At 40.3% G+C, this 27961-nt stretch overlaps 1 protein-coding gene across 1 annotated transcript in view; it reads right to left on the bottom strand.

The window, feature by feature from the left end:
- Positions 1-2240: 2240 nt before the first annotated feature.
- The window catches only part of gxylt2 (glucoside xylosyltransferase 2), a 28547-nt gene continuing 2826 nt past the window's right edge, over positions 2241-27961 (bottom strand). The window contains exons 2-7 of the mRNA XM_037784603.1: positions 16786-16984; positions 14403-14534; positions 8179-8430; positions 7717-7840; positions 6450-6622; positions 2241-3479 (exon numbers count right to left, since the gene is read on the bottom strand). Coding sequence (XP_037640531.1) covers positions 3303-3479; positions 6450-6622; positions 7717-7840; positions 8179-8430; positions 14403-14534; positions 16786-16984 — 1057 coding nt within the window. The 3' untranslated portion in view covers positions 2241-3302. The remainder of the gene's footprint in view (positions 3480-6449; positions 6623-7716; positions 7841-8178; positions 8431-14402; positions 14535-16785; positions 16985-27961) is intronic.

Below are 27961 nucleotides of genomic sequence, written 5' to 3'. Positions count from 1 at the left end.
ATTGTATTATTATTATTATTATTATAAGTTATTTTTATATATACAGTATATCATTGATATTTGTTTTAAATAAGTAGTAAATAAAGTAAATAAGTAGTAAATATTTAAATATAAAAATATTAGTTATCATAAGTTATTTTTATATATACCACACATAGAAATATGTATATGTGAGTATTTGATTGATATTTGTTTATTATTATTATTATTATTAATAATAATAATAATAATAATAATAATAATAATAATAATAATAATAATAATAATATTAATTTTATTTGTAGCGCACTTTTCAAGCCCAAAGCACAAAGTGCTTTCCAAGGAAATTCCCATCATAGACAGCAGAATACAATGAAACATAAATAATGAAATAAAAAAAAAATAGAATGGGAAAATAAGGAAACAAGCATATACATATTCATACAATTACATATGCACATACACACACATCAGCACACAAGCATACAAAAGATTCAAATTCAGCTGATTGGAAAAGCCATTTTATAAAAGTGAGTTTTAAGACTGGATTTAAAAGTCGTGACAGAGTCAGCTGATCTGATGCTCAGTGGAAGACAGTTATATACTCCGGTGTCATTCAGAGCTTTGTATGTGATTAAAAGCACTTTAAAATCAATTCTAAAAGAGACTGGGAGCCAATGAAGTGAAGCCAGAATTGATGTAATGTGAGAGAATCGCTTAGTTTTGGTCAGTAGCTGCAGAGTGTTGAACTATTTGGAGCTGCTCTGTTGCTCGATTGTTTAAGCAAGTATACAAGGCATTACAGTAATCGAGACGTCATGATATAAGAGCATGTATAATTTTCTCCATATTCTGAAAGAGAGACCTGATTTAATTTTAAAGATATCTCTTAGTTGATAAAAATACGACTGGACTACTTTCTTTACATGTTGTTCTAGACTCAAGTTGCTGATCAATAGATATACTATATCCATGTTGACCATCTGTACACTACTCTGCTCCCTTTTACATCTGCCTACCTGATGATGTGAATTCGTTCAAAACATTTACACATACTCTAAAGTATGGGCCTTGTGTTTTTGTGTTATAACCGGTCCTTACAGAGTGGCAAACAGCAGCTAATAACAGAGTGACAATATTGACCAATGCTCTCTGCAACATTGGGATTTGTACACAGAAGTGAATTGGCATTTTAAAATTTAATATCACAGCCAATATACTTGTTTTGCATCGCTAAGAGCGTTCTTTTAAGTCTGCCTTATTGGTTCTGCTAATTTGTTGTAAAACCCCTGACACGGATTCTGAAACTGGAACTGAAACTGTTTAAGGGATTTGTCTGAAACTCTTAAGGCTGGGGGGAGTCCTCAACCCGTTATATTTTCCCCTCAAACATTAATATATTTTATATTACTACTATGAGTCATTGGTGAAACACATACAGTGGTAAGTTCAGTGAAATTCCAGTTTCAAAACAACTATGTTATCACATTAAAGGTTCAGTTTGTAGGATTTGGTGGCAACTTGTAGAGTGGTTGCAGATTGCAACCAACAGAGTACCCTTCGGCTCACTCCTCCCTTTCCAAGACTGTTGTAACGTGAGCCAGTGAGTGCAAAACCGTGGTAAACGAAATACGCCTCGCTCAGAGGCCATCCTTAATGTAATAACACTACCTTAGGAGCACCGGAAGTCAGATGGCGGCTGACATTACCACAGTTTTGCACTCTGCAGCTCATGTAACCGCAGTTTCACAAGCGTGTCGGAGAACTACGGTGGCCTTCAGGTAACGTAAAAACACTAAAGGCTCTCTCTAGAGCCAGTGTTGGGTTTGTCCTTTCTGGGCTACTGTAGAAACATGGTGGAGCAAAATGGTGGACTCTGTGAAGAGGACCCGCTCCCTATGTAGATATGAAGGGCTCATTATAAGGTTACGAAAACACAATTTTTAGTTTCAGATGATTATACGCTAATGAAAACATAGTATGAATATTATATTCCATTTCTACTAACAGATACATATTACACACTGTTCCCCTAAGTATCAAACCAAACTAAATATGAATGCAGATGTTTATGTCAAGACAAATCTTTGTGTTGTGATCCAGCAGTTACCTACCTTTAGTCAGGCCTCAACAGCGTGCACCTAAAATGCATCTTATCTCATTGCATAATTAGTATATACTTGTGCAGAAGAATTCATTTCATCCATATGTATTGCTTTGGTATATTTCAACCCCCCATAAATTGCATATATGAGACTCAGTACATTGCATTGATTTATTTAGAAACACATGTTGACTGTACAGCCACGTTCAGTTTCCAGTTTGAGTGATATATTCAGATCATTACATCACATTGAAAGTAATGCTGCGAAAACATGTGACCCATGTGTTCACAACAGACCATACATCATATTACAACCTCTCAATCACACACACTCACACGTCTATACCACTCATTTTCCTGTAATAGTAAACATGGCAGACATGAATATTTATATGGCACATAATCAGCTGTTGTATGTCACTATTTTTATTAAATGCTAGCACTTTTGGTTTTCACTCGGACAGCGTAGCATCTAACGTGGACATGTTGCGTACAGACAACCATCCAGTCCTAATATCATTCTGAAAGTGCATTTTAAACATTCGGCTTGTAACGTAAAAATCCGTATTTCCTCTGTTGTGCTGTTTTTTAATACTGTCAGTGGCATTTGGCAACTGCAGAACAGACTCGTAACACCTCTCATTCACACACAAGCTCACATTTCAAGTTATTTGCTGGTAAAACATTCACATGATTTTAGAGGAGCGGTTAATGAATCTACTACTTCAGGTAGTAAAGCTTTCCAAAGTCCAAAGTTGACTTTGTTTTTACCATGTTCATGAGGAAAAATAAAGACGGTAGATACTTTTGTTAAATGCCTTAAAATTGACACCTTAAATTCTGCTTTTCGCCCACTACTTCAGATACCTTCATAATTCTTGATAAAAAGAATTCATGCAGTCTTTTTTTCCACCGTAGCTTTCCAATATTCTCATACATTTCATCGACGTTCATAACTTGAATGTGAAAGATTTAAGACGGCAATAAGGCAAACCTATTCTACGGCATCACTGACCAGCACTGTATGCTTCTAGGCTTATTACCCACACCATCATTAGAGGGTCATAATGTTCACAAGACCATTCCAGGAAGTGTTGAATACACTGCAAACACATGAGCCGGCAGTTCAGTCTGGAAGACGCTGGTACGGCACATAATTCACAGCAACATGGTCCTCGGTGTCGTCAGATAAAAACAGGGAGTCCGTTTCTCCATCAGTTTATTTGTGCGGTTTAACATGTCGGACCACTGTATCCTCAAACACCTTCTTCATGGTCTTTTCTATCTGCTTGAGGAAGACTTGAGGAATCCGTCCGCACAGCGTGTTGACTGTGTCTAGGAACTTGGTTTGGATCGGGTAGAACAGCGACTGGAACATGTTGTCCTCAAAGGGATACTGCAGGAACAGAGTCATTGTCCATGTGTCAGTTCTGATCTCAAAAGCTATTTGAGTTTGATAGTTTTTTAATGGAACATATCACGGACTAAATGGTATTTACACATTTCTGTCAGCAGGGGTGAGGAGGGGCGGTGGTGGTGTTCCGTATTAATCATAAATTACGACCCAGCTCGTCTTTAAGAGGCTTATCTCAGCAGAGCAGGGGGGGAACTGACTCTGCAGCCGGGGAAAACAAATTCTAAATTTAAAAACTGACCCAGATTGTTTAATGCAAGCAAGAGAGAATCTGTACCACAGAGAAAATACTCAAAGCTGCTCCTTTTCTGAGCCGGAGTCATTAAAGGAACAGTGCACAATTTTGGGACATTTTTGCATTACCCAGAGTCAAGTGAAAAGATTAATATCAATAGCTTTGCACTTGTTGTGAGGTGTATTTTTCCACAGGGCTAGGCTAACAGTTTTCCCTCTGCTTCCAGTTGTTGGGCTAAGCTAGGCTAAACGTGTCAGACTGTATTAGGAAGCACAGAGTTGGACTTTATATTGAGCTTTTTACCTGGTTAAATAGTAAACAAGAGTATATGATGCAGAGTGTATTTGTTCCTCTATATTTTAGGTATTTTCACATTGCCCATATGGTCTGAACAGGGGTAACACCGGGGTCAGCAGCTGCCAAAACCCAAATACAACCCGTCACTCACGATCACATTTCCAACAAGAAACGCTAACATTAGGTCAACATTCAGTTAGTTACCTCCGCCAATGAGGTTATGTTTTCGGTTCGATTTGTCTGTTTGTTTGTACATTAAGGCCTTTTCAGACAGGGAGAGACACTCCGCCTGCATACTCGCTTGGAGACAAGCGCTCCGCGAGTAAACGCCAGGCGTTATGCGTGGCGACCATGGAAACGGCCTCTGTGCACTACTGTAGGTTATGTATCCCAGCCGGTACAACTGTGCGGTGTATCAAATATCCCTAATCACAGCTGGATTTGTTGACACATGTGGCAATACTGTTTCACTTTCATTAACATTGAGAGATAGGGCAATTGTGCTGCATTCATGTGATGTGTGAATAATCAGAAATCTGAGTTCCCAATTCACATGAATGCTCCCAGTCGGAACAACAACTCAAAACTTGAAAAGCTTTGGCAACATTTACAAATGATTCTGTAGCACTTTCACCATTTCAATAAATAATTTGCTATACATGACGTCAAGTGTTTCTAATTTCTTTCTCCACCATAAAGGCATTGAATGGTGTGTTCAGGGATGCATGAAGCTGGGGGGTGGGAGGAGAACAATGTCAAGCGATGACAGTTGGGGTAGCGTAGTAGTACTGGCAAGAACTTCATTCTACTTTCACTACTGGGTTTGAATAAGTTTGAGAGGCTAAGTAGGAAAATTAGCAGTATAGGTCTTAATGCTGCATCCACTGTAGCCACATCATACTCATCATTACTCTAAATAACTTGGCATTTGCTTTAATAAACCACTAACAAATCAAAGCCAATTATATACTAAATTGGGCTTATTACTGGAATACTAATATATCATAATACTATTCATTATACAGTAGTCTTCCTCAGTCGACCTCATTTACAGCAGATATGTTGATGTGCCAGAGCAGGAAACACACACAGGTGTAACTAACAACATTAACGATGGATAACAGCAGCACCCTGGAGCTGACACACCTGAATGGAAGGCAGCCATCGTTAATGTGATTAGTTACACCTGGGTTTTGTGTGTTTCTGCTGTAACGGGTCTGCTGTGAAATGCTCTATTTCATTGCAGCCAGTCTTTTGGGATGAATCTAGTAATGACGTCATAAATACACATGAATGAAAACTGCTGTTTCCCATCTAAGCTGATTAGGTGTTGATGACTTATAATACACACACACTTATATAATATCATTTAGCGTTATTTGAGTGTTTCGTGTTTAGTCAGCACGGCAACGCCTCCAGTTACTACATGCAGTGTTAAATAATTACCCAGAATTCAACATGTTTTTATTGTATTATATATATATATATATATGTATTAGGGGTTTCACAGAATAGTCAACTATCAAAACCACTAGTCCACACGGTGCATCGTTGTAGACTAATCGTTTCATCTGTGGCTTTAGCGAGTCACAGTAATAAAGCAGTGGTAACGCCTCACACTATCTCTGCAAGAAAACAGTCGCGTTGTTACTGCAATGAAACACTGGGTGCGCTCCTTTTCCTACACCCGGGGCACAATCTGGCGAGAAGTGATAACGAGCGGCGAGGGAGGAGCATATCTCTTACTATCTCTCTTAAACAATGCATGAATCTGTCAGAGTGATCGCCTGCTGACTGCTATGTTAAGTATATTTTATCGTATTCGCTCATTCAGCTGTAATAACATTGTTGTGGTTCCATCAGCCATGTGGTCGAGGTAGGTGTGCAAGCTGCTTTCGCTGCTTGAATTGAGCGTCTCCTGTCAATACGTGTTTCTCCCTACTAAAACCTGAACCGACCCTTAACCCTAACCCGAAATACCGAGCGGGGCGCTATCATTTTAACAGGAGGGAAACACTATTTGACGGGGAACAGACTTCAACATAAGACCGGTGTGGTAATAGTGCGGACCCAGTATCTCCAGCGCTGAGGGTTTAGTCCAATCAGATCGTGGCTCATTCTTTTCATTAGAGCCTAGGTGGGTCCCGCCTACATTAGTTAAACCTTTACCGGTTGTATTTGAGAACTTTCTGACGAGAACTGATCATAGTTATTGGGTAAAAAAAAAAATATATATATATATATATAATTTTATTACTAACTATATAATTTTTTACTAAAAACTAATGAAACAGTCATTAATGTTATGACATTGAATGACAAACCACCGTGCACTGTTTGTTAGGTTTCGACAGAGGGCGCTATGCAGCAATACCATATTGTGTCAGTGAATCTTGAATATATCCTTCAGGGATACTTACTTCACGTATTGCATCATAGACTACTTTGAACGCTGGCTGCTTGTCATCGTGATACACGCCCCGGTTGCCATGGAGAATGGACACGCCCTCCTCTTCAGCCCCTTTACAGTTACTCCCGTACATACAGTGATCTGGTCTGTAGTTCCACTGGCAGGGGAAGATGAAGAGACACTCTGGGGGAAAAAACAAGAGCAAATCATTGCTATTTATAAAACCAAACACCGTATCTCATGTAAATACAATGCTATAGGACACAGTGAGGACAGTAACTCATGAAGGCTTCAAAAGGCTGGTAGATTGTTAGTTTGATTCCTCAGGACACATAAAAAATAATCTGGATGGAGATCTTTAACTAGACAGTATAGAACATGTGTTATTTCTTTATAACAGACCGTTGATATGGATGCAGTTCTGACCTAGGACTCTAGAGGAACATTTTTTGTGTCAAATTATTGATTTCTTAAGTAAGTAGCCGTGTAATAAGCAGGATAATGTACGGCTAGTGGGTCACTGTTGTGAAATAAACCCCTTCAGGGTGATGCAAGTCGGGGTTTATTTCACAACAATGACTGCCTTGCTGTACATTATCTCTTACATATTTAATAAGCTCTGGTTTTTATATATATGATGTATAGTACCAGGTTAAAAAAATAAAAAATAACATACAAATATACAGACGTCTTTTTCACATTTTTACTTAAAAACCACATGAATCCATTTGATTCTCCATCAACTCCTGGTCTGAGGAGAGATCACAGTATTTAGAAGCTTTCCCTGATATCAGAACAAGCAGAAAGAAACCGGAACAATGCTTTATGGACTAACTTGAAAATCCCTCTGGAGAGTGCAGAGAGCTCATGTACCGCACCGTGTAAAACAAACACTTCATTGGCTCTGGTTTCAAGCAAACACCGGCGATGCCAGCTCCACCGTAGCTCCGAGCACTTAATGCCCACATCTGGCCGCTGCAGCTGGAACTCAGTCTTCACGCTGAGGCCTGCTGTTGCCTGCAGCCACAGTGCAGCCTGGTGTGCTGTTTACTAATCCAGATTCATAATGTGGACTGGTTTACCAACGGTGAAATAAGACACAAGTCATGTGAACATCTTGATGGTTGATGGTGAATTCAAAATGTACACAGTTTGATATTCTGATTCTGCCTTTTGTGGGCCAATTTGAAACCTCCTTCTGGGATACATAATGTGTTTTCAGTGTGATTATAATCTGTTATATGATCATTATAGATGACCACTAACAAGGGGTGTACCTGGGTTGTAGTGGAAGATGATGTTGAGGAGGTCCTGGTCTCCCCAGGTGATGTGGTTCTTGTACTTCTGATAGAGTGGATGTAGAATATCCTCCCATGACAGACCGCTGGGGATCATACTGTTCTGAAATACCAACAACAACAACATTCACTCGCTAAACAGCTCAAGAGCAATCTTTTTTCTCCAAAAACACATCATCAAAGGAGAGGCACATTTACATTCCCCACTTCCATTTGCAATCTGCTGGCAGTATTAAGAGCTGCTAAATTGAGTTCTGAGGGCAGAAGTCTGTGCTTCAAGCGCGGTAATCAGAAAGCTTCAATCGCGGCCCACTCACAGCACTGTGACTGGAGCTCAAAGAAAATAACCTTCAGAATGCAAAAGGGAAGAATCACAGCTCACTTCAGCCTTTTTTTACTGATCACAGTGTGAGGGAAAATATCACCGTGTTTCCACCTTACTTTGAACATCGTGCTGCGGATCCTTGTGAGGTTCATCAGCATGACGCCGGAGTTGACCCCCGTGACTCCGTAGAAAGGGTGGCGGGCGAAGCGGCTGTACCAGCCGATCTTCGGGACCTCGTGCTCCGGGGCCATCGCTGCCAGCTGAGTGCTGTTGAAGGACTTCAGGAGACTCCAGATATCATCCATGGGCCGCAGGAACAGCACGTCGGTGTCTACGTAGAGCAACGAGTCCACGTCTTTCAGGATGACCTGGGAGGACACAATTACAGCCATCATTAGAATATTTATGACCACAATATTTCATATAAAGAACTAGAAAGGGCATTATTATACCATGTAAAACTCAAAAATGAAGTTAAATAAATAAACGTACATGGTGTCAAATACTTTATTTTCTCACAGTGTCATACTACACCGTCTCTACCATGTTAGGTGCACCTCCTCTTTTGCATAAACAGCTTGCTCTTTCAGACAGCCACTGACATATTAATAAAACATAACTATAAAGTAAGCAGAAATCATCAAGGGGTTCAGATCAGACCAACTAAATGTCTGAGTGGGGAAATCGTTGGATTCAACATCAAACGAACCCTGCAGATTCAGGCTGTACTGAGGCACAGATGTGCTTTGAGCTAAATGCTCACATTGACGGTTCTAACATGCTGATGGTTGTGAAGTGTAATGTGTACCATGTTCACTGTCTCAGTTTATTGTGTTAACATGCATATAACATATTGCTTTCAAATGTATTTATTTTGAACAAAAAGCCAAGGAAATATATTTTCTTAGTTTTTTGCCCAATGAAAAGATTCCTATCGCCCTGGACTGACAGTCAATAAGAGAGCAATGGAGCTGTTTAGCAGCAACAATGTCCATCTGTCCAGCTTGTCAAAAAGGAGATATGGTCCGGCATTAATTAGTTAAAATAAACTAAGGTTATTACAAACAAGTTTAGAATGCATTCATATATTCTTTATTCTAGGGATGGTGACGGCTCTCTAAATATACTAGAAAAACAAGGCAGAAGTGAGCATGGCTCACATACCGGACACGCGGAGCACTATATACCCTCCGACTATGTTGTCACGGGGTTATAATAAACTTGTTTTGTCTAAAAATATATATATGTATATTTCCTCTTCACATTTTTTCATTTGTAAGATTAATATTATAGATCATTTTATTGGTATTGTTCATTATACACAGATAATTATTGTGTCCTCATCAGCCATGAAATTCCTACATTCCTAGAACATCTCTATTATTAACGAGAATTACCGCTTCGCTGTTGTACGCCTCCGCTAACCAGTCAAGCTGCAGTTTACAACCATATCTGTCCAAAATGTCATCACTTCATTATGTTATCCTATTAAACATTTGTGAGGTCACAGTGACCTCTGACCACCAAAATCATCTTTGAGTCCAAGTGGACATTTGTGCCAAATTTGATAAAGCTGTTCCCAAGATATCACGAGAATGGGACAGACGTGAGGTCATAGTGACCTTTGACCACCAAAATCTAATCAGTTCTTCCTTGAGTCCAAGTGGTCACTTGTGCCAAATTTGAAGAAATTTCTTGCAGATATCGTGTTTACGAGAACGGTACCGACGAACGCACGGACAACCCAAAAACGTAATGCCTCCGGACACGGCTGTCGCCGGCGTGGAGACAAAACAAAACTATAAAGTTCAAGAGGTTCATGAGGTTCAGTCTGGATCTGATCAGCTAAATGTTTGGGTGTGGAAAAAGTGTGATTTATGGGACTTTACAAATAGTTCAACATTAAACAATTTCCCCAGTTACAGGAATTCAGAAAGAGTTGATTACCTAGGATTTTACAGTTTAGAGTAAAATAATAATAATAATAATAATAATAATAATAATAATAATAATAATGATAATAATAATAATAATAATAATAATAATAATAATAATAATAATAATAATAATGATGTGATAAAAACAAAAAATAAAGTCAGGAAGTGATCTGTGGTAGAGCATCTTAGAATTCACATCAAATTGAAGCATTGAATTGAATAGTGGGCTTCAGTGGGAGAAGAAAATCCACCGTCTGCTAAGAACAATAAGATGAGTTGAAGATGAGACAATTATTTCCTGTATCCACTGATGAATTGAGCTGTCAGTGCACGGCAGACAAATTACAGTCTCGGCCAGTTTGGTTGAGACGAGATTTCACCACCAGCCAGACTTCAGAGCTGAGGAACTTTGAGAGTTTGAACTATATCTCAGACAGCCATATGACTTCCCAGTATATAGTATAAGGACATTATGTAACACTTCACTGTGTAGCACATGCTGTTACACAGTGTACTTTATACCATTCAGAACATGCAACACAGGCAGACAGAGTTACAACACAGCTAACTGGGATGATGAAGTCTGAGATGCAGGGTCAATAAAGACAGAAGCACTTAAAGCCAATGGGTTGAGATTAGTGGTAGGTAGTAAGAGACCACGTCACCAAGCTGCAGTGTGTTCGACCGCACTGAGCTGGCTCTGCTGGAATTATGTTGCTGACAGCAGCGAGGAGCCGGCGCCGGTGTGTGTGACAAAGCGGCAATCGATACCAACAAGCCCAAACGGAGCAGTAACCCACTGCTTTCGTTTTATGTGTGTATTATCCGTAGCTATAATAATAGTAATAGCCACTGTGGAGTGAGTAGGAGATCACAGGTCTCTCTGTCGATATAAATGGTGCTGTGGTTACACTCTAAAGTTTTCTCTTGAAGCTCGTATCCATGAAGACCTTAAATTAATCATGTATATTTCTATTGTGTGTGGGGAGTGTTGTTAAATCCACAAAGAATTATAAGAACACTATCGCTTAGTGTTGTTGATTAAACAATATAGAAAGCTGTTAAATCAAAATGAAGTGGTGCTAATATTGATTTTCTTTCACGTTCTCATGTAATGACTTATAAATGTCAGTATCATTGAATAATGAAAGAGTCCTACCCACATTAGGGTAGAGAGGAGCAGAGAGAGAAAACGGGACTGGCACCAGACCAGTTCTCCCCCCCAGACCAGACCTCCAGAGGTCCCTCGAGACAGACCGGCTGCTGGTTCCCCCCCCTCTATCTAACAAGCCCGCTGCCTGATTCCCTCCTGACTCAGAACATGGGGAGGTGAAGAATCTGGTGGAGAACAGACTGTATGAGTTTACTTCAAGAGAAAACAAAACTATCATTGTTGCCAGCCTGCCCTCCATCCAGGACTTACACACCTCCAGAGTCAGGAAGCATCACTGCAGAACCCTCACACCCTGGACATAACCTCTTCCAGCTTCTCCCCTCTGGGAAGCGCTACAGAACACTGGACACCAAAACAACAAGACACAAAAACAGTTCCTTCCCTCAGGCTGTCACTCTGATGAACACTCTATCAGTCAAACACTGTCAATAACCCTCTAACACCAAATATCCACTGTTGCTCTTAATTCTTACAGTCTTTAATGCACATTTTTCACCTGTCACTTTATGTCACTGTAAATATACAACGATCAGCCGTAACATTATGTCAGCATGGGCACCCTGACCGGTCTGCGGCTACGTAGCACAATACGCAACAAACTGCGATGCTCTGTGTGTTCTGACACCTTTCTATCAGAACCAGCATTAACTTTTTCAGCAATTTGAGCTCCAGTAGCTCTTCTATTGGATCGGACAACACGGGCCAGCCTTTGCTCCCCACGTGCATCAATGAGCCTCGGGTCTGACCCTGTCGCCAGTTCACCGGGGTTTCCTTCCTTGGATCACTTTTGGTAGATCCTGACCACTGCAGACCGGGACAGCCCTCAAGAGCTGCAGTTCTGGAGATGCTCTGACCCAGTCGTCTAGCCATCACAATTTGGCCCTCGTCAAAGTCGCTCACATCGTTACGCTTGCCCATTTTTTCTGCTTCCAACACATCAACTTCAAGGACAAAATGTTCACTTGCGGTCTAATATTTCCCACTCACTGCCAGGTGCCATTGTAACGAGATAATCAATGTTATTCACTTGACCTGTCAGGGGTCTTAATGTTGTTAATGTTATGGCTGATTGGTGTATATCCTACTCAGTGTACATACAGTATACAGACATCTCCACATGTACATACTGTACATAATCATCTGGTCCATGTACATCCATCCAGTATTTATTTTTTGCACTGTATTGTTTACAACTCCCGGACACTTGACTTGTATAAAGATATCTGATTTTGTTTTATTTTAATTTTAATTATTGTAGTCTGTATTCTGTTATTTCTATTCTGTGTAAGTACATTGAGAGAGCTGCATAAAAAACAGAGTCAAATACCTTGTATGTATATACTTGGCGAAATAAACCTGATTCCTGATGAATATGGTGATGCAGTGTTTGGCTGCACCAGCCCATTACTTAATGTGGAAAATAGCTCATTACTGGAAATGTTACATGATTTTAATAATACCAACGCGACCTGAATGTTACTAGGAAATATGGCTGTCACTTTTTATTCAAAATTCGTGGGAAAAAAAACCATTTTCAAACTGTAATGACCTGTTCCAATTAGAAATGTATGTGAAATCTATGAGAGGAACTGACCTTTTTGTAGTTTGCCCTCTGGTCCAGCAGAGGGTGTTCTTAATGTTCACCCTCAGCTTGATCTATTACATGACCTATTGACCTATTGATCAGTTCACTAATTAGCTCAGTTAAAGGTCCCGTATGATGCTCATTTCTAGTTGCATACATGTAATTCATGTTTCTACTAGAAAATGTTTACATGTTGTAATGTTAAAAAAACTCTTTAATTTCCTCATACTGTCTGCCTGAATATGCCTGTATTTACCTTCTGTCTGAAACGCTCCGTTTTAGCGCATTTCAACGGAATTGCGTTGCTTGGCAACAGCTTGGCTCCATGTTTACTTCCTGTCAGCTGATGTCATTCTCATACACTGCAACCAGAAATAAACTGGGACACATTTAAAATGTTTGTGAATGTGAAATTGTCTATACATTGTAGATTTATGACATCACAAATCATGACGGCTTGTTTCAAAGGAACAGTTTCTGAATACGGACTGTGTATACTTATTGTATTTGGATTGAGCGTTTCAATACTTTCACAGTATTTATACAGCATCTAGACCTGCTTTATAATAAATTTTAAAAAAAGACATGAAAATTTCAACTTTTTAACATATGGGACCTTTAAGTACAATTTCAAGGTACTTTATTTTACTTTACTTAAGTATTTCCCTTTAATGCTACTATATATTTCTACTCCACTACATGCTTCCATGTTGTGACGGCAAGGTAAACCAACGAAAACATTCTAAATATAGCGTACACTTAAACTGATACTGATTTGGTTAGATGGGCCTTTCTTTTAGGTGGCTAAAATATATTTTGCTGCCGCCCTGTCCACAGCAGTATGTTGCTTTGCTTCCCTGCTGTAATTCCTGTCTGTTACTACCGTCATCTACTGTAGGTAATACACTGACTATGGATAAGTACCTCATACAACCCCACTTCAAAACATCCAAACTATCCCTTTAAGTTGCGGTTCATGGAGTTCCCACAGTGGAAAAGGCCAACAAGAGATGCCAAACTACAGTACTTTTCACTGGAGGATCCACAACATATGTGCAGGTCTGACCCAAGTCTTAAGTTGACTCAACAAACCTGAGAGCTTGGTGTTAAAGGAGTTCAACATAAAAAGGTGCATTTGATTTTTTGCAGCATTAACTGCCAAAACATCTGCAGAATTACGTAATGGAACTGAGTCAGGACGGACAAATCCTCACGTAATTCAGAAAGACTACGAGCTTCTCAAAAGGTATTCTTGACAAAGTGAATGTTCATTGATTGATTGCCTTGCAGCGAGAGAAATCACATATGGATCGGTCTGACCTGCAATATGTTCATTACATGGTTAGTGAGCTGGCTGTTATTTCAATGAACACCAGCAGAAAAAGAAAATCAATAGTCTTCACTTGATGAAATCACTGGATTCAGTCTCTGGAGGCGGCTTGTTTGTTAAGTAAATGCAGCAGAAAAAAGTGTGAAATCATCAATAATCACACAAGTAATTAACTAGAACCGTGCACTGGGATACAATAAAAAAGGGTAAGGAAATGCTGCTTAAGTAGAAATGAAATGGATTTTTTTCTTAACGCTGGTTAATGACATTATGCACGGTGAGGATATGAGAGGAGATAAGTGCTGCAGCCTTACGGGGAGGAAGAGTCTCTGAGCAGCGCAGGGCTTGAAGAGCTTCTTCCACTCGTCAGCGTTCCCCACGGAGAAGGTGATGGGGTAGATCCGGTACTGGAACTTGGATGAGACGGCGCGGGGCCACTTGTTCAACTGGAAATAAAGCAACACATCACATTTTACACAGAGGAAGTGTCTAATGGACTTCTTAGGAGCCGTTCACATGTAGCGTCTAATAACGTATGGAGAACGCCAGCCGTGCTGCTTTCATCCTATTATCAAAGATGTTGGGAGGGTTGTGCATATGTCGCCGTTACTAAGCAACCACAACCTGCGTGCTGCGATGAATTTAGCAGTAAAAGCCTCACTGACTAAACTAAACTCAGTCAAAACAAAGATGAATGGATTTCCAGCACTGTAAAGCGAGCGGTAGCTTGACGTTCCTTCAAGATAATTCACAATGACTCCCGTGACACAAACGTTCTCATTTTACAGCTAAACCGCGTACTACAAGATGATTCTGAAAACATTTGAGGAGAGAAATTAGCATTAACGTAACAGAATATTGATTCATATTTGATCAGCGCTGCCTAGTTTGACCGTTTGGTCGGAGTTCGCGACTGATTGACAGCCGGCTCTCATAGACGGCAGCTGGACAGCAGACCTCAGATCAGCTCTTACTGCTTGTTTTGCTCCGGTCTGTGAAATCTTGCAGATGCCGTTAGGAGCACCGGAGGACACAGAGGCACATGATTTTTTTCAGGTTACCTGTTTCATGCACTACTGTCAGGATATAGCGACCGTTTAATAAAAATAACTTTAATTTAATCATATTTGCTCCAATCTCGCCTACTTCAGTTTTAAGGGATAGAACTCGTCAGCTAAACAGCAACAAATATGGATTGAAACAGAATATTGCATTAGATAAAAACATGTTGTGAATTTTGGAAATGTTTACACCTATCTTTTTCCAACAAAGTTTGACTTTCGGACTTTACAACGCTCTGGAGTTATTGTAAATGTTTGGATCACACGGGTCGGAAACAATCCTACGCAGCCGCCACTGGAATCTAATCTAATCTAATCTAATCCCGGTATTTCTGCAACTGTGCAGAAATACCATGTTTAAACAGAATGTGGCCTACTAAGTAGCAAAATAATATATCATTTTAAATAAATATATATACAGACTTTTGTATAAATTATCCAGTAAGTCAGTAAATCTAATTTTGACAACCTCCAAGCAGACAAATCCTGGCGCACCCCCTGTGATCTTTGGTTGGAAACCACTGCCTTAAAAGGACAAGTATGGAAAAAAGTGGTGTGAGAAACAGCTGTTATATATAAACAATCATTATTCTGAGAGCTAATCTCTCTCTTTTCACACACGTATCAACATAAAATGTCTCGTAAAAAAGACGTCCGTTTAAAACAATGAAGTCATGTCTCGTGGTGCTGTGTGTGGTTCTGCATGAGACACACGCGGCTGCCAGCTGTTGTCTGATTAAAAAGCTACAGTCTAAACAAGTGAAGGCACCCTCTTAAACTCCACAGTGCATCGCCGGAGCTTGTGTTATTCGACCTGTTAGGCGCCGAGTCGCTCCGTAATCATCGGTTTAACAGTTTGGCCCTGAAAGGAGCGAAAGAGCGCCGCAGGCAATTGGCAGCGTTTGTGCTGACGAAGGCAAGAAATCAAAGGAGATTACGGACAAACCTTCTAACTCCCTCAACAAACGCATTCACCATGTCTCTTTACGCTGCGGCTGGACGTAAGCCCCATGCTGTACATATACACAGCATATGTGCTCTATTATCTCGGCCTCGACTACCACAACTCCCCCGTCTCCCACGAGGGGATTTTCAACACATGGCAATGATTCACCCTACACACGACGGCAAGCTCGCAGGTTTAGGGTTTGGATTTAAAAGCTGTTCAAGGTGCTTTTAGGTGCTGTTTAAGGTCCATTAATAGAAAGGATGTTAATAGACTGTTAGTTACAATATCAGGGGAACTAATCAAAATCACGCCAGGCGCCGCTGTAAAGGTGACTTTGAAGTGATGCATGGTGCTGGAGGAAAAAAAGCAAGGTGTCTTGGTGATAAATTACTCGGCAGCCTTGAGATAAAAGGGTTATATGTCTGTACTAGAGTCAGTCAGAGAGAGGCAGAGTTAAAACTGCTCTCATCTTGATATCATCTATTACAAAGAGAGGGGAGGATGTTTAACATGCGCTGGATTAAATCAGAAGTCAGAAGACTCACTAGAGAACTATGCATAGAAAATAAGCCGAAAATAGCGCCGCTTATAGCTCCATAAGTCTCCACGTTTCATCGTGTGCCTTCTTGTAAAAACCTGCACCGTATACAATATATTTGGGCATCAGGCCACTGGAGGTTTTCTTACCCTTTCTTCAAACTGCGGGGCCAAAGGGTCCTCAGCAAAAATGTGAAACGTGATCCTCTTGAGGCTGAACAGGAGGGCTGATTTGACCATGGTGAGCGTCTCGTCCAGACGACTCCCACAGGCCACCACGGCCAGGTGCATGACCTCCTCCACCCGTTTGCGCCTGGTCACGGGTCGGCCCACGTTGTTCCGCGGTTTGCTGAAACAGACATGCAAAAGACACGGATGAGAAGTGCTGACAGTCTCGTACAAGAAAAGATGTACAAATGTACAATATATTATTTAAAGGGAACCTATCGAAATGTGCTTTTTCCCTTTCCTTTAATGTGTTATATAGATGTTTGTGCATGTAAAAGGTCTGCAAAGTTACAAAGCCCAAAGTCCACGCCAAACGGAGTTACTCTTCCCCCACTGAAACACTACTCCTGAACTGCCTCGCTTGAAGTCCCGCCTTTTCTTCTGTAACGTGGTGATGTCACCAAGTAACACACTTTTAGCTAGTTTGGCACGTCCTCAAACAAAGCTAGTTAGAGTTAGAGCGGAGCTGAAGCGGAGTCCGTAGAGTTTGGTTTGCTTGACCAATCACAACAGAGTGGACCAGCTGACCAATCAGAGCAGACTGGGCTTTTTTTTTGGGTAGGGGGGCAGGAGCTCAAACAGAGCGTTTGAAGAGGGTGAAAAGAGGTGCTGCAGCACAGCCGGAATGAGAAAAGTAAAACGATATTTGAACATTAAAGCATGTAAACATGTTCTAGTAGAAACCCGAAATACAGGTATGGATGATAGGTCCCCTTTAAACTGAACAAAGACACATTCGAGCACTGGTTCTCAATCATTTCGAGTCGTGACCCCCCAGAATAATCAGGTTGGTGTTTGCGACCCGCCAGTTTTGTTTATTTTTAACAGCTAGCACCTAGGCGTTAACCAATGTGCTCCAGGCACTGTGGATTTTTGATGCGATCCGTGACTTTTTCTCTCCACCTGACCTGCCGTAAAACCCCCATCAGAAACTCATCTGCAGGCACACTTTGACTCTTTGACTCACAAACACTCAACAAAATCTATTCTGAGGCAACTTATACCACTGGTACAGGCGATGTAATGTAAAAACAACATTCCCAGTCTAAGACATGTTGTTTTATTTTAATATGTTCTTGTATTGTTTTCTACACAACCATCTGGCGACCCCCTGAAATCATCTCCTGACCCCCGGGTTGAGTACATTTTCTAGGGCTGCCACCTCTTAGTTGAATAATCGGTTGTTTTGGTCTTAGTCGACTAAGATTTCTTTAGTCGATTAGTCATTTTTAATGCTTTTTCCTACTGAATGACTTATTTCCAAGAAACTTATGAGCACATGTCTGGTAAAAACAAGATTTAAAGTGGTGCTTTTGTGTGATTCTTTGTGGAGAAACTCAGTTTTACAGATCTGCCGATTAAATCAATAATCGTATGAGTGTTAGTCGACTTTCTTTGATCGAGGACAGCCCTAATGTTTTCAATGCAACGTAACAATGAGGACAGAGAGATACAAATGGGCCCCATTCATTTGAACAAATGATGTAGAATAAAACAATGTTTTCATCTCTAAATGGGCCAAGGCTATGTGTGGGGAAAGTGGAGGGGGTTTGGATCTGCTGACAATCACTGATTACACAAACCTCGTTTCCTTCACTCGTCGCCTGTAAATTGTCCTGCATGCTGCAGAGCTTGTGAAGAGCAATTTGTGCTCTACAAGAGATGCACTGAACCAAGCTGAGTCAAAACAAAGTGAAGGAACTGAAAGAGAAACTGAAATTTAAAACCTCCACATTAGATTTGACCAATGTAGAATTTTAAAGGTTGGTAACCAAAACTCAAAGTTTGTGGTAATATATAATACTTATATGCCATTGGACATTTTTATACAAAAACCCCCAAAAGGACATGGTAATTCAGCACTTCCCCCTATAATTGGAAAAGCCTACAAAACAGAACTTGAACACCCTAAACCTTCTGCTGTAACTATGGTAGTTATTAACCTCTTGCTCCTTCAAATTCCCTTTTGCTTCAACAATTTTTTGTACAAAAACACAGCCTTTATCCGCTTCATTGCAGCGACATCATGCTTATATTAAACATTCAAAACCCAAGACACCAATTTTTTCTGTTTGCGTGATTCCATCAAATGGAAAATGATGTGTTGTGCATTGTTATACACACGTCTCTGTAATTCAGCCTGACAGATTTCAATGACAACATAACAACTGGCAATTTTAGTTTTAGGTATCTGAACAAAGCTCAGCTGCTCAACATGTAATTATTGACTCAGTAGTAGAACGAAAAGGGAAGTAGAAGTAGGGCTGAACTACTTGAGCAAGTTTCATAATTACTATTCTTTCAGACCAATATTGTGATTGCAATTTAATGGGTGATCTACATAATATTAAATCAAATAATCACAAATCTATGTTGTTTTTACACATGCAATCACATAAAATTATGCAATTGCTTTTTTTCAAACCAACATCTTCAATTTTTAAGTAAACTTGGCTCGTTTTAGACAAATCAACCAATTAAACTCACATTTACTGAAGTAATGTATTACATTAGCAGTATACTTCATTCCATACATTTTTTAAAGTGGCTTTATATTTACTGTTAACAACTTCATAGTTGTCACTAGAGTCATGTCTGACAATGTTATATTTTGATATGTTACAGATCTGACATTTCTGTATTAGCTTGAGCTAATGTTAGCTTGCGTTAACAGACTAACAGGACCTGCTGCTTCACAGAGATGTTACAGTCATAAGCTTAAAACAATATTATGTGCTTAAAAGTTAGACTGGAAGATAACAACTAGCTACTGTTCACTATCTGCCAACCGTTGGTCATTCACACTCAACAACTACCGAGCTTGCTAACAAACCGTCTGAAATAACACGATGCAATCTCCTTTTCATTGCCATTCTGTTGCTAGGGCAACAGCTTTGGTCCAAGTTTACTTCCTGTCCGCTACTGCATTAACAAACATTGAAACAGGAAATACAAAGGGACCCATTGGTCTATATTGTTTATGTAACGGTAGAGAGAGAATCACCACTTTCGCAAGATTGTTAGGCATTGGTCTCGAAGAGTTAAGGTTAGGATTAGGGCTGTCAAAGTTAACGTGATAATATTGCATTAACACAAATTGAGTTTTTTAGATTGTAGCGGGCAGTTTTAAGGCTAGAGTGAAGATACTGGCATCATATGAAACTAGAAAAACCTAAAGAATCCATTGGTACCAACCAAAACTAAATTACGCTCCAAACTTGCGCTAAATTTTGGCAAGGAAAAAATGTCATGGCCATTTTCAAAGGGGTCCCTTGACCTCTGACCTCAAGATATGTGAATGTAAATGGGTTCTACGGGTACCCACGAATCTCCCATTTACAGACATGCCCACTTTATGATAATCACATGCAGTTTGGGGGCAAGTCATAGTCAAGTCAGCACACTGACACACTGACAGCTGTTGTTGTCTGTTGGGCTGCAGTTTGCCATGTTATGATTTAAGCATATTTTCTATGCTAAATGCAGTACCTGTGAGGGTTTCTGGACAATATCTGTCATTGATATATATATACATTTGCAAAAAGAAAGCATATTTGCCCACTCCCATGTTGATAAGAGTATTAAATACTTGACAAATCTTCCTTTAAGGTACATTTTGAACAGATGAAAAAGGTGCGATTAATCATGATTAAATATTTTAATCGATTGACAGCCCTAGATAAAACATAATATAACAGTAGCACAAGTAGAAAAGATTTATTCAGCAAACCGGCTATATAAAGTTTCTAACCATAATCTAGCCTACTGGTCGTACCATACCAAGTCAGGCTGCAACAGCAAAACAGTAACAGTTTTGTGTCTTTCGTCAAAGGTAAGAAAGTCTCACTTTAAAGTGTGTTTTTGTTCAGAATCTGGCAGCAGAATGAATTCAGGTAGAGAACTTTCCACAGACACCCCGTACTGAGCGAACAGATGTGTTAAAAAACACTTCCGCCTGTGACTAAATGCATCCAGTCTCAGAGCACAGCGGCACATGTAAGCTCTCCTCACCTGTCAACATGTCACTGTTGAACAGTAATAGCATGTCTCTACATGAACATGTCAGGAAGCACAGATATTCATCTTGGACTTTATGAGAATCAAGACAGAAGAAACAAGCGAAGCATTCAGGAAAATAGCCCATCATCACATTCATCCTCCTGTCAGATAGACAAGGTGAAGAATCAAGGATTTATCTCACATCTGTTGCCTTCATATTGTTCAACACCACACACACACACACACACACACACACACACACACACACACACACACACACACACACACACACACACACACACACACACACACACACACACACACACACACACACACACACACACACACACACACACACACACACACACACACACTACTACTTCTGTAGCTCTGTGAGTTCCCACCAGACTTTGTTCTTCCTCGCTCAAAGGCAAGGAGGTCCTTTATCTGATGTAAAAAAATGTGCTCTCTCTGCAGAGCTGGTGCTGCTGTGGTGTTAAAATACACTCAGCGGTGCGGAGTATCTCCCACCACGATACGGAAACATTTGTACAATGGAGGAGCCTGAAGCTGAGGATCTACTTGTCCTCCACATGCGCGCGCTGCATGGGGCTGGTTGTAATAACAACATGTTCAACATCAGTGTTGTCATAGCCGTAGGGAGAGACGCAAAAAGGAACAGAGGAGTGTTATTTTGGAGAACAGTGGAAGGTAAATGGTTTTACGACTAAAGACTGTTTATTCCAAAAGGCACGGATCTCCTCTGAGCCCGGAGGATGAAGCAACCATAAAACGGAAAGGGGAACAGAGAAGAGTGAAATTTGACAGGTGGGTTTTTGCGGGGCAGTCTCCAAGCGTGACACTTCGTTTTCTGCATGGCTGAGGGACAATGATGAACCGCAGATTAGGATGAATGAGAAGGTGCTGAGAAATCTGTCTGCCACGCTTCAAAGGCCCGATGCTGCTCTGTCAAGGTTGTTGAACACACATTCCTATTTTTGCCCGCAGAAAATGCAATCCATATCTCCTAAACGGTGGGATGGAATGACGTGGCACTTTTACTCATGCAAAAAGAATGCCCTTGAAATGATTTCCGCATAAAAATTGGAGGGACAAAAGAAAAAAAATGTCTGTTGCGTAAAGCACGGGCTGTACACATGATGTTTTGTGTCATGGCACTGTTCCCCACATCTGGAAGCAGTCAAAAAAAGCCTAGAAGAGGCACAAAAAGAACTGAATTCATTACTGGCAGCAGAGTGAGCACACGAGGAGCCCTCTGCCTACAAAGCGCCACGGCCGACCCTTTTAAATCATGTAAGGAGGAGAGGAAAAAGAAGCAGCACCTTTGAAGATAATGTCAAAGAAAAATGTACATGTACAGAGTGAAGAGCCAGAGTACAAACTACACCAAAGAACACCTTGAAGGCATTTCATTAATCAGCATATAACTGGCTCATTTGGTGGACTTGTATCCTACATGTTCACTTTGGTTTTGAACCAGCGGGGTGTCAAGATCATTAAAATGAACATGTTCCCATCATGTCTTTCCTCAATAGGAAGGAGGGTAGAGCTGATTTCAGCTCTTAAAAGCACAAAATGTTCGATCGCATAACGGTGAAACCTATGGATGCTTCTTCAGACCGATTCATGGCTTGCACTTTATTCAACAAGTTGCCAAGACGTGGCAAAGCACAGAAGATTCAGAAACTTCAGCAAATCTGTGGTGATTGATTGTTCAGAAGCACAGACTGTATATAAGAAGTGAACGTGGTCAAAGTGACGTCACCCATTGGTTTGTGGACTGCCGTTTTGAAGCCTCAAGTTTGGCGTTTTGGCCGTCGCCAACTTGGTTATTTGTAACCAGTAGTGACACAAGAGGGTGGAGCTTAGTACCTCCTAATGCTGAATAAGACCTTTTTTGGCGACCAAAAAGGTTATAATTAACTTTCATGAATTGAAAACACACTGTGAAAGGGTTAAAGTTGTAAGACAAAAACCCGGACAACGCCTTGATAGTGACCTGTCAATCACGAGGTAGCCACGCCCTAAAGCATCCCCTGCTTTATGTTCTATTTGACTCCAAATGGGACCATAATTTACTAAATGAACATCATGCTGTATTGAAGAAGACTTGAAACTAGCGATTGAGACCATAAACTCATGTTTACAATGTTTACTGAGGTAATAAATCAAGTGAGAAGTAGGCTCATTTTCTCATAGACTTCTATACAATCAGACTTCTTTTTGCAACCAGAGGAGTCGCCCCCTGCTGGCTGTTAGAAAGAATGCAGGTTTAAGGCACTTCAGCATTGGCTTCACTTTTCAGACCCCGGAGTTGCCCATTGGTCGGAAGGAAATAGCTGTTGATGTAGCCACAGCCAGCTGATTCAAGCTTCCATGGGAACCAGATTATCTGTTTTCATTCCCTTAGCCTTATGGAAAGATTTTACACTCATCAGGATGTCCAGCTGAAAGGCCTAAAGCCAAATATCCCTCAATATGTGTCAAGCCCAACTCTTTATTCGACCAAGATGTGCACATTAAACTTGATGACATTTTACATGCACGTTATAAAAGGGACTTACTTTCATATCACTGAAATATGTACCAAAAAAAAAATCAGAGATCTAAGAAGTGCTATAAAAGTTCAAGCCCACATATCGAACATCGAGTTAGTACTGAACACTAATACACTTGAATTAGCCAAAATGGATGTATAGTTCATACAGAGAGTGTCTTTGGCATGGCAAATGCAAATGTGGAAGCTACAGCTGGTCTTTTATAACCTGATCCGTCAGATGGTTTGATACACAGAACCATCTGAGCAGCCGTCATTGGAAACTGTTTGGAAAAGGGCAGGCACTTCCAAAAAATACTTGGCAGGCGATTGGATGAACCATCTGTCAATCAAACTCTTGCCGAAGTCAGTCAGGAGAAGAGCGAAAACATCTTTTCCATCGAGAAAAGCATCCAGTGCCGTTCTTTGCTCTTATTTCAGTAAAGAAATACTCTCCAGCTCTGATATAACTGATGTACGCTATGAGCCGCTATTGTTGTTTAGAATGAACAATCGCCTCTCCTCCGTGTCGCCTCAAACACCTAAACCAATTTAAATCGTTCGTAGCTAGAACATCTCTTGCCAGATGGTCAAGGTTAGGCATTGACCAAGGTTAGTTGCGGGTTACCTTCCAGACCCGACCCTTGACGCTGAACGAGATGGATTTCCGCGTGATCCCACGATTCTCACGTGATCTCGTCACATCGTGAGAATCCAGCTGCCGTGCAAGGTAAGGTCATTTAAGTGAGCCTGCAAAGCAACGTGCATCATTGCGGAGAATTTTTGCGTTAAGGTCCTATTTCCCAGCGCAGGGCAGTGGTTGTTGAGTGTTTATCTCATTGGCAACCCCAATCACCACATTCGGACTAACTCACCTTGACTACTACTTCTGTCTATGGTGCATCTGGTGAATCTGATCTGTTGATCGGCTATTCAATCAATCAATCATTTCAGCATTTGCTGGATCTGTAACTGTTAAGAAAAAGGTTATCGTCCAGGAGTACAGTACGTGATTTGTCACTTTCTAAGCTTTGACTTTCAAATCCTGCTTCTTAGAAATGATTTTACCCTATGCACGTCTCTCTGTCTCTCTAGTTCCTCCTTCCACACCCTCTATGACTCATTCCCTAGTAAATTAAAAGTGAGTTAGCCCGTCTAACGGGCAGATTTAACTGCCCCTGATGAGGCTCACACCAGCACCCCCTCCAACCACGTCGGGGCTACGCAGGCAAGCATGGAGATTTCAAAACACTCCTAGCAGAGAGAGTGTTCAGTCATGCGAGATGACATTTTTATAGCTATGCATAATGCCACAGCGAGAGAGTGACTTCTTTACTGCGAGGAGCGCTGCTGAACTGTATTTGAAGTGACGGGGCAAGGGATTTGTTTCAACACAAAGTATCTATGCCTATCTAATCTTGTAGATGCAGGCCTTAATTCAATGTAACAAAGCAGATAGAGGGGCTACGTCTGTATTATTCTGCATTTGAAACATATACTGGAGGTAATAAAGAGATCGGAGAGAAGGAATGTGTGACTTACGGGTAAAGGATCTGTTGTGAGGATTATACGTGACAGGTTGTGATGTCTAGGGCTACAACAAATACTTGTTTTCATTGTCAACTCTGAGACCAGCGGGATCGCCAGTGATCCCGAACGACTTTAGTGCCTTTCAGAAGCTTTAGCGGGCTCAGTTTTAGAGCTAGAAGGTATCATATGAATCTAGAAACCTAAGGAATCCATTGGTACCAGACATGTTTACCAAATTAGGCTACATTTTGGCGAGGAAAAACTGGCATGGCCGTTTTCACATGGGGTCCCTTGACCTCTGACCTCAAGATATGTGAATGAAAATGGGTTCTGTGGGTACCCACGAGTCTCCCCTTTACAGACATGCCCACTTTATGATAATCACATGCAGTTTTTTGCATGCAGTACAGATGTGTTATTTTCGCCTATTCTAAAATGGTGTATTTGAATATTTCTGCATACTGGGGTAAAACTAAACTAAACAGTCTTGGAATTACATAAATTGGGTATCACTGTAAAACTGAGACTCTTGTGGATCCAATGAGCCCAACTGTATTCATGTGTGATGATGTTAGTCCCCATAGTAGCCATCTCATATCGCAAGACTGTTTTTTTAAACTTGACATCACTGTATAAAATGACCTGTGGTGACCTCTAGGATAATCACAGCTTCATGAAACTTTACAGACAAAAACTAAAGATCTAGAGCATTCAGGGGATGGATGGCTTTCCTAGGTAGATTGACAATAAGGGGGTTTCTGAGCAGTTTCCAGAACAGACGTGCTCGCCATCCAATCGCTGAAAAATACAATTCTTGCAGAAATCTCAAAATGTCAAAAGTTTTTGATACCAAATCAAAGCATGGCTTTTACTATGGTGTTCCTCAAGGTCTCGTTGTCTTAATGTGGTATTTTGGAGGGATTACTGATCATTTTTATCAATTCTCGAGTGGTAAAAAATTGTTAAATTTAGCACCAAAACTTACGAGGCATAATAGAGCATGGGAATGACCATCATGTACTTCAATCAAAATGTTCTCAACCCTTATGCACTTTCACAAGTTATTTCAATCAATGTTTCTTTCTGATTTATGACTAGAACAACTTGACACACAGTGCTGAGCAGCATCTCAAATTAATGTTAAGGTTCCCAGCTTTCAGATGATGTACACCACTTCTATGTGACATCTACCGCTGACCTGCTATCTCACCCTAAAGACCCCCTGAACCCCCCTAAAAAAAGACAAAAACGGGTCTGTTGTGGGTTCTCAGAGGGTTAATATGGTGATATTTTTTAATCAATTGATTAATCGTTCAGTGTATAAAATGTTCAAAACAAGTGGAAAATTCGCAGCAGAATTTCTCATAGCCTGAGGGGACATTTTCAAATAGATTTTTTTGGTCCGACCAATACTCCACAACCCAAAGATATTCAATTTAAAACAATATAAAAACTGTTTTTGAAGCATGTTTGTGAATCTGGAACCAGCAAATGTTTTGTTATAGATTAACTTTCTATCATTTCACTAATTTAACGATGTTAGAGGAGAAAATTTTCCAAGGACACCCTCATAATAGTAACACCGATTAAGTATAATGCTTACTACCATTTGTACTCTTAGACGCCATTGGAACTATCTCTTTATACAACTTTTCAACCTAAATACTTCAGACTTGTTTCATAATAATAAAGAGAAACACTTTTCAATTTGAATCATGTTAATATCACTTATATACTTTTACACAGAGGGTCATTTTGATCCTCAACTTGGACTTAACTTCATCGTATTTATACTTTGCAAGTAATTGACCTTAAAAACTTTCAGAAAATGAACAGTAGCAGGACTGACATAGTCATAATAAATCCAGATATATAAAATTACCAATCTAAAGCTGACTCTCAGTTAGTGTTTCAACTTCAAAAATAATGAACTTCTTGCGGTGTGTCACAATCATATCAGAGTTTCTATTGGCCCAAAGCAAACGTGGGTGGGTGTAACGGACACAATATGCTTGTTTTATTGGCACAAATGGTCCCCATCTTTGCACTTCTTTAATAATATAGCACAATTTTATGATTTTTAGTTAATTATTTTGCAAAACCCCCGGCCAGAGTATACCACGGACCCCACTTTGAGAATCACTGGTGTGGGGGGGACAGATGGAGCGCTCTCTATTCTCTATATTTTTGGCCACAGGAAGTAGTGTGATGTGTCGAGAGGAAATGATATGATTAGGAAAAACAGGGATGTTTGTCTATTAGGCATGCTGCACAGGAAATCTGTCTGCCGCCGCTCACATTTACGATTGAATAGAGAGTCAAACAGCAAAGACACACACCTATAAAACACAATGTGTTTGATGCTAAAGACAATGGGGATTATTATAGAGGCGATAAACGGGCAACCCTAAAATCAAACATTCAGCCCTCTGTGTATACTTTATTATCCCTATGATCCATATTAACAGAGCAGTAGTACAGGTTGGCTGCAACTAATGATTATTTTCATTGTCGATTATTTTCTAGAATAATCGATGAGTTGTTTGGTCAATGAAACGTCAGAAAATTGAAGCTCAAGTCCAAGATGACGTCCTCAAATGTCTTGTTTTGTGCACAACTCAAAGATGTTCAGTTTAGGGTCACAGAAGAGTAAAGAAACCAGAAAATATTCACATTTAAGAAGCTGGAATCAGAGAATTTGTCAACTTTTCCTTAAAGGTCCCATATCGTGCTCATTTTCAGGTTCATACTTGTATTTTGTGTTTCTACTAGAACATGTTTATACGCTGTTATGTTCCAAAAAACTTTTATTTTCCTCATACTGTCTGCCTGAATAAACCTGTATTTACCCTCTGCCTGAAACGCTCCGTTTTAGTGCTTTTCAATGGAATTGCGTTGCTAGGCAACAGTTTGGGTCCATGTTTACTTCCTGTCAGCTGATGTCATTCACATCCACTGCAACAGGAAATAAACTGGGACACATTTAAAATGTTTACGTTTAAAACCGTGTAA

This window comes from Sebastes umbrosus, chromosome 1 (assembly GCF_015220745.1).
Source record: "Sebastes umbrosus isolate fSebUmb1 chromosome 1, fSebUmb1.pri, whole genome shotgun sequence".
Taxonomy (NCBI): Eukaryota; Metazoa; Chordata; class Actinopteri; order Perciformes; family Sebastidae; genus Sebastes; species Sebastes umbrosus.
This window is presented reverse-complemented; position numbering and strand designations above follow the sequence as displayed.